This window comes from Vipera berus (assembly GCF_964194415.1).
Source record: "Vipera berus genome assembly, chromosome: 17".
Classification (NCBI taxonomy): Eukaryota; Metazoa; Chordata; class Lepidosauria; order Squamata; family Viperidae; genus Vipera; species Vipera berus.
In genome coordinates this window covers 3891213-3898675 of record NC_138220.1, presented here as the reverse complement: position 1 = coordinate 3898675, position 7463 = coordinate 3891213, and the positions used below count along the sequence as shown (strand labels likewise).

The 7463-nt window shown below is 49.0% G+C and overlaps 1 protein-coding gene across 1 annotated transcript; it reads left to right on the top strand.

The window, feature by feature from the left end:
* Positions 1-1564: 1564 nt before the first annotated feature.
* On the top strand, positions 1565-7205 carry LOC308675756 (solute carrier family 2, facilitated glucose transporter member 5-like; the record flags this gene model as incomplete). Its single annotated transcript, XM_081341279.1, has 13 exons — positions 1565-1597; positions 2440-2538; positions 2643-2803; positions 3001-3125; positions 3287-3439; positions 3529-3654; positions 3846-4033; positions 4335-4445; positions 5307-5408; positions 5708-5783; positions 5919-6046; positions 6875-6958; positions 7056-7205. 13 exons carry the CDS (start codon positions 1565-1567, stop codon positions 7203-7205), a joined length of 1536 nt encoding a protein of 511 aa, XP_081197405.1.
* Positions 7206-7463: the final 258 nt, after the last annotated feature.

The following is a 7463-nucleotide window of genomic DNA, read 5'->3' as shown; positions in this document are numbered from 1 at the left end:
TGGCCACGAGATGGCAGCACTATTTTTATGTCACTCGAATCCCTTTAGACTCTAGTGACAGAATAATTGTGCTGCCATCGCGTGGCTGTTTTTGGGCATTGCAGCCGCCAAAGAATTTATTCTTTTTCTTCAAGGGATTCGATGTTTATTCACGTTATTTTCTACAGTATTAACGTTATTAATATTTCAATAAGAAGCCCCCGTGCTGAACAACAGGCACAGACACGGGAATCCACGTTAAACCACGTCAAACTGAGTCAAGGGATTCGATTATTATTCACGTTCTTTTATACAGTATTAACGTTATTAATATTTCAATAAGAAGCCCCCGTGCTGAACAACAGGCACAGACACGGGAATCCACGTTAAAACACGCCAAACTGAGTTAAAATGGGCTGTTAATATTGTAGAAAATAACGTAAATAATAATCGAATTCCTTGAGAAAAAGAATAAATTCTTTGGCGGCTGCAAATGGCCACGAGATGGCAGCACTATTTTTATGTCACTCGAATCCCTTTAGACTCTAGTGACAGAAAAATAGTGCTGCCATCGCGTGGCCGCTTTTGGGCATTGCAGCCGCCAAAGAATTTATTCTTTTTCTCAAGGAATTCGATTATTATTCACTTTATTTTCTACAGTATTAACGTTATTAATATTTCAGTAAGAAGCCCCCGTGCTGAACAACAGGCACAGACACGGGAATCCACGTTAAACCACGTCAAACTGAGTCAAGGGATTCGATTATTATTCACGTTATTTTATACAGTATTAACGTTATTAATATTTCAATAAGAAGCCCCCGTGCTGAACAACAGGCACAGACACGGGAATCCACGTTAAACCACGTCAAATTGAGTTAAAATGGGCTGAATATTGTAGAAAATAACGTGAATAATAATCGAATCCCTTGAGAAAAAGAATAAATTCTTTGTCGGCTGCAAACACCCAAATGGCCACGAGATGGCAGCGTTTTAGGTCCCCACCGTCTGCTCTCTAGCTTTCAACGGCCCATTGAAACCCAGTTTAACGAGCTTTAACTGGGTTTCCGCCTCATCCATGCAGCTAAATCTTATGATCCTGGTTTGTTGTCTCAAGTAGCTGCCTTCCTCTTTCCTGGTTGTAACGCAGAGGGGAGAGCCAGGCCAAAACCCAAACTGAGTTATAATTTAAGCTCATACTTTCCACCCAAAGTACATTTTTAGTCCTGGCCAGAAAGTTAGGGTTTTTTGAAGCCTCTGAGTCCTTGTGGCTCCAGTGCCCATAATCCCCCACCTGAGCACCAACTGTGGGCCATGGCAGTTGAAGTCCAAAATGTTGGGAAAGCAGCCTTCCGTGTTTTCTTGCCTTTGGAATGTCCGTTACTGGAAATTACTGGACACTCCTTGACTGTGTAAAGTGGCTGGTTGGGGATGCTGGAAACGGGAGTCCCAAAATAAGCAGACCGTAGCGGCTTTGAGGTGGAAGTTCATCCAGACGATCTGGGTAGTTGGAAAACTAACATTTCTTTTTTTTTTTTACCCCTTCTAGTTCTTGGTCTGCTGATTTATCGACGTTGACCCAAGGATGGCAGAAGACAATGCGGCTGTTTCAGGAGGGGTAAGTTGGGGTTTGTGAAAGGGGGTGAAAGAGAAGGGGTGTGTGTGCGTGTGCGTGAATGAGGTCACGTAAACCTAAGGTGGGGGTGGGATTTCCGTGGCTGAGGACGCAGCCAACAGGAATCCTTGCAGATGAAGAGTTGAGATGCTCTCCGTTTGTGTTGGGTCTCAGGGCTTCTCCAGAGTTTTGAGGATGGCGCCAAGCGCGGTTGGCACTGCCCCACGTTCCCCCTTCCATGTATCCTCGCTCCCTCTCTCGAGGCCCTTTCTATAATTTTATTTTCTACTTTATTTTTTTATTTTCCATTGATGCTTCTGTCTGCTTCTGCAGCTTCTCCTTCTCCTCCTCCTCCTCCTCAGCTGTCTCCTTCTCCACCATCTTCCATTGCCTCCTCCTCCTCCATTTTTCCTCCTCCATCTTCTTCTCCATGTCCTCCTCCTCCTCCTCCTCCTGGTCCTCCTCCTCCTCCTCCTGGTCCTCCTCCTCCTCCTCCTGGTCCTCCTCCTCTTCCTCTCTTCCTCCTTCTCATCCTCCTCCCCCTCCCCTTCCTCTTCTTCCCCCTCCTCCTCCCCATGCCCCTCCTCCTCCTCCTCGCCCTGCCCCTGCCCCTCGTCCCCCTCCCCCTGCCCCTCGTCCCCCTGCCCCTGCCCCTCCTCCCCCTGCCCCTCCTGCTCCCCCTCCTCCTGCTCCCCCTCCCCCTGCCCCTCCTCCCCCATTATTTCCTGCTCCTTGGACAAAGGTGAGTACCATCCAGCCTGGCAAGGGTCATCAGTAGCCACCTGGGACAGGAGGCCGGACGTCTCAAAAGCTGACCAGCCCTGTGCCCTTCCTTCCATCCCCAGATGCTCACCAGACCCCTTCTGCTGGTCACCCTAATAGCTGCCTTTGGCTCCTCTGTCCAGTACGGTTATAATGCTTTTGTCATCTTCCACCCTGCCAAGGTAAGCTCTCTTGTCCCCGGGTGGTTGTTGTTGTTGTTGTTGTTGTTTTTTAAAGAAAAGTAAGGCCCACTCCTCAACTGGTGTCGCTCTGCTTTACCTCCTAGTACATCCAAAACTTTTTCAATGAGACTTATCGGTTCAGGAACGTGATCAGCATCGACCTTAGCTTGTTGCGGTTCCAGTGGGGACTCACCGTGGCCTTTTACCCTGTTGGGGGCTTCTGTGGGACGCTCATGGCTGGACCACTGGTGGACAGCATTGGAAGGTACTCCCTCCCTCCCTTCCTCCCTCATATCTCCTTCCTTTCTTTCTTTCTTTCTTTCTTTCTTTCTTTCTTTCTTTCTTTCTTTCTTTCTTTCTTTCTTTCTTTCTTTCTTCCTCCCTCCCTCCCTCCCTCTCTCCCTCCCTCCTTCTCTTCCTCTTTCCTTCCCCTCTTTTTTTCTTATCCCTTTTGTTTTCCAGGAAAAAAACACTCCTAGTCAATAACCTTTTGGCCATGATCGCCGCGGCCCTGGTCATTTCCACCAAACCGATGCATTCCCACGAACTTTTGATCTGTTCCCGCTTCTTTGTGGGAATCTGTGCCGGTGAGTGACAGCCCTGGTGTGTGGGGGGGAAGGGGGCCAAGGTCCCCCGAAGCTCCCTTGGGCTGCCCTCCTGCTCCCAACTGCACCACAACGAAGCAAACAGCCTGCTTCAACTCCCACGTCAAAATGATGAGCAGTCCTCCTCTTGCCTCCCCAAACAGGAGTTGCCTTCAGCGTGGTCCCCATGTACCTGGCCGAGATTGCCCCCCAAAATCTGCGTGGGGCGCTCTGCACAGTGGCGGACCTGTTTATCACTTTTGGCATTTTGTTGGCCGAAGCCATTGGCTTCCGCGAAGTCCTTGGAACCGAAGAAGGTAACGGAGAAAGAAGATATTAGGTTAAATTGGGGCAATTCCAGTCTGGTGGCCGCTGATTCTGAGCAGGTGTACTTCTTCTTCTTCAGGTTGGCCAATCTTGTTAAGCCTCGCTGGCATCCCGGCCTTGCTCCAATTACTGCTGCTCCCATTTTTCCCTGAAAGTCCTCGATTTCTCCTGATTCAGATGAAGAAGGAAGAAGAAGCCAGGCAGGGTAAAGATTGATTGACTGACTTATCGATTACCGATTGTGTCTTTTATGTATATATGCCAGGTTTCCTCTCAAGTAAATAGTTTTTGAACAGATGGGGTGGGGTGGAAGGGATCTCCAGAGGGGGATGTTCTCTTGTCTTCCTCTCTCAATGAATTCTGGACCCCCTCTTCCTCCTCCTCCTCCTCCTGCAGCTTTGAAGGAGCTGAGGTGCTCGGAGGACGTGGAGCAGGAGATGGAAGATCTTCGGCAAGAGGAAGTGGTGGACAAGGTGGAGAAAGATATGGACGTGATGAAAATCCTGTATTATCCTGGCCTTCGGTGGCACGTGATATCTATCATGGTCTTGATGGCGGGTCAGCAGCTCTCTGGGATCAACGCGGTAGGAAAACCTTCTGGAGAACTTTCCACCTCTTTGTCTGGAGCATGTTCCTCGCCCTTGGCCAGTTGAACAGAAGTGGACTTCAACTCCCAGAATTCAACTCCAGCCAGCCTTGGGGAATTCTGGGAGTCTAAGGCCATACCTCTTCAAATTGCCAAGGTTGAGGAAGATGGCTCCGAACTCTGCTCTACCAGGACACTCCACCTCCGATGGTCCAACGTGAGGAGGGCCAGAGGCCTGGTCCACATCTTGCCAGCCAGTGAAGGAGCAGGATGAAACATGGGCTTTGTTGTCCTTCCAGGCCCAGTACTACGCGAAACAGATCTACTTGTCCTCGGGGGTCAGCGAGATGGTTGTGTGGTACATCAGCATGGCGTTGTCTCTCTTCCTGATGATCATCACAAGCCTAGTGGTGAGAGGCGGGGGGGAGGGAGGGGGGCGGCCTTGATATCCAACTCTTAACGGCTCCAGATTTTAAGAATTTTTCCCCAGCTAGAAGAGAAACCAACTCAACTCAGGTGTCAGGGACAAGTAGCAGGCCCCCATTTTTCAATCTGGGGTGAGGAATAATCGGATTAAGGAGAAAGAAATTAAATTGATAAGTGGATTTTCTAATAACATCTTCCTCTAGATGTTTCTGGACTTTTGCTGAGAACAGATGAAAATGAACGGATAATCTCATTGGATTACACTATTTAAAAGGGGAGATAGATAGATAGATAAACAGATAGATAGGGATGGATATAGATAGATAAGAGATAGATAGATAGATAGATAGATAGATAGATAGATAGATAGATAGATAGATATGGATGGATATAAATAGATAAGAGATATAGATAGATATGGATGGATATAGATAGATAGAGAGAGAGAGAGAGAGAGAGAGAGAGAGAGATGGATATAGATAGATAGATAGATAGATAGATAGATAGATAGATAGATAGATAGATAGATAGATAGATAGACAGAATACAAGGGAGAGGTTATCTTGTAGCCAAAATCGGGAGCAGGATTTGGGTTGGAAGTTGTGACAGTCGTAAGTCAAGGCGCACATGCGACCGGACTTCTCTTTTGCGGTGGTCGCTAAGCAGACCACACAAGTGTAAATCTGGACCCGTTCTCCCAAATGAGCGAAGCGGGATGCACCTTTTATGTCAGCTGGAAGTGGTTTATGGGCCTTTTGTCATTAAGCGTCGTAACTCTGAACTGTTGTCCCACGATGGGTCGTAACTCGAGACAACCTAAGCCGGCCCTTTTTAATTTTCCCCAGATCTGCATCATTGAGACTTCGGGACGTCGGATTCTGCTGCTCACCGGCTTCAGCATATGCAGCATCTCTTGCATATTCTTGTCCATGTCTTTGCAACTCCAGGTGTGTGTGTGTGTGTGGGAACTCCCTAAACCCCAATTTCTATTTTGAAGGCAACCTGGGCAGGGGGGTGGGTTGTCGAAAGACATTTTCCCTGTTGGCTGGTGCCAGAAAAAGCAACGATGGGGCACGTGTCTTTTGTCGATGATGCTCCCCGGGAATTTGCCTGAATATTTTTATTTATTTAAATGGGTTTGGCTGAGAAAATTCGTGCTTAACGGCTCCCGAGACAGCTGCGATGGATGGAGCACGAAGTATTTTACTTTGTTTTTAAAGAGATTTATTTCCCCCCCCTCCGACAGAATAACATCCCCACCATGGCGTATCTGAGTGTGTCATTCCATACCATCTTCCTTATTGGACAAGCTACTGGTCCCAGTAAGTATCTTGGCACCGAAACCTTTGCAGGGGCGTTGCGAACTCAGAGGGGTGTGTGTTTTGAACTTGCGTCTGCTAAAAAAAAAGGGGGGCAGATCAGCTGTTGAAGCCAGCACCTCCTGTCTTGGCAACCAGATCCCGTTCCCAACGTGCTGGTAGCCGAGTATTTCCTCCAAACCTCTCGATCCACGGCTTTTGTGATTGCGGGAAGCATCCACTGGATTTGCAAATTCCTCATCATTGTAACGTATCTCCACATGGAAGTGAGTCTTATTATTATTATTATTATTATTATTATTATTATTATTATTATTATTATTATTATTATTATTATTATTATTATTATTATTTTTGCCTTACTTTGACTGAGCCTCGCTTTTCTCTGGTTTCATGTAGCCATGCCCATGTTCAGTTCTGACCCCACCCACTATTTAAGGCCCACCCACTCTGGGTACCATCCTTCCTATTTGACTTAGCCCGATTCATCCTCAGTCCTAGCCCCACCCACTACTTGACTGAGCCCCATCCATTCTAGGTGCCAGCCGTCCTGTTTGACCTGGCCCACCCATCCTCATTCTTAGCCCCACCCATCCCCGGCCGTAATCCCACCCACTTTGACCTAGCCCCACCCATTCTGGGTGCCTGCCATCCTGTTTCACCTCTAGCCCGCCCATCCTGTCTTAGCCCCACCCCTCCTTGCTCATAGCCTCGCCCACATGGACCGAGCCCCACCCATTCTGGGTGCCAAGCCCTCCTCTTTGACTTAGCTTCACTCATCCTCAGTCTTAGCCCCACCCACTTTGACTTAGCCCCACCTATCCTCAGCCTTAGCCCCAACCCGCTCCTCGATAGAGCCCCACCCAGATCCCTTCTCCACCCACTTTGACGTAACTCCGTCCAGGTTTCGATGCCTCTCCACCCATCGTGAATCCCGGCTCCGCCTACCTGGCCATTATAGCCCCACCAGTTCTCACTCTGGACCCGCCCACTCTTTCGACTAGCCCCACCCTTTCCGTGGAACATAACTCGCGGTGGGAAACGAAGCTAAGGACTCCTGGTCCAGATTTTGAAAAGGTGGCCCTATCTTTCAGTTTGGCCATGAATCTTCTCCGGAAGATGCTTATCTGCTCCTGGCTCGGTCCCCATTGCTGGTTCAGACTCTCCGGCAACAGCCGGTTTGAGGAAAAAGCAGGGCTTGTTGCTCTTTTGGCGAGGCAGAAGATACCAATCCGTAAAGAAGGCTCAGTTCTTGGATGTCCTTTCTCTCCCTAGATCGAACTGGAACCGTACAGCTTTCTCTTCTTCTGGCCCTTCAACGTTGCCACCGTTTTTTACGTCGCCAAGATGATCCCCGAGACCAAGGACAGAAGCTTCCTGGAGATCAGGAGAGTCCTGTCTCGCCATCTGGCCCAACGGTCGTAATGGTGGAGCCGGGACCTTCTCTGTGGACCCTCTGGGCTGCCTTCGCTCAAGGGAAGATGGACTCATGAGGTCTCCTCTTAGTTTGGGGGCAGACAACGCCCCCCCCATCTGCTCCTTCCGCCCCCCACCCCCACCAAGACGTCGAGCTGTGGAGGTCAATCCTTCAGCAGGAGGTTTGGCATCTCACCAGGTTGAGGACCACCACGTCTTCCCTTCCAGTTGAATGAACCTCGGTGGCTGGAAGGAGCAGATCTTCTT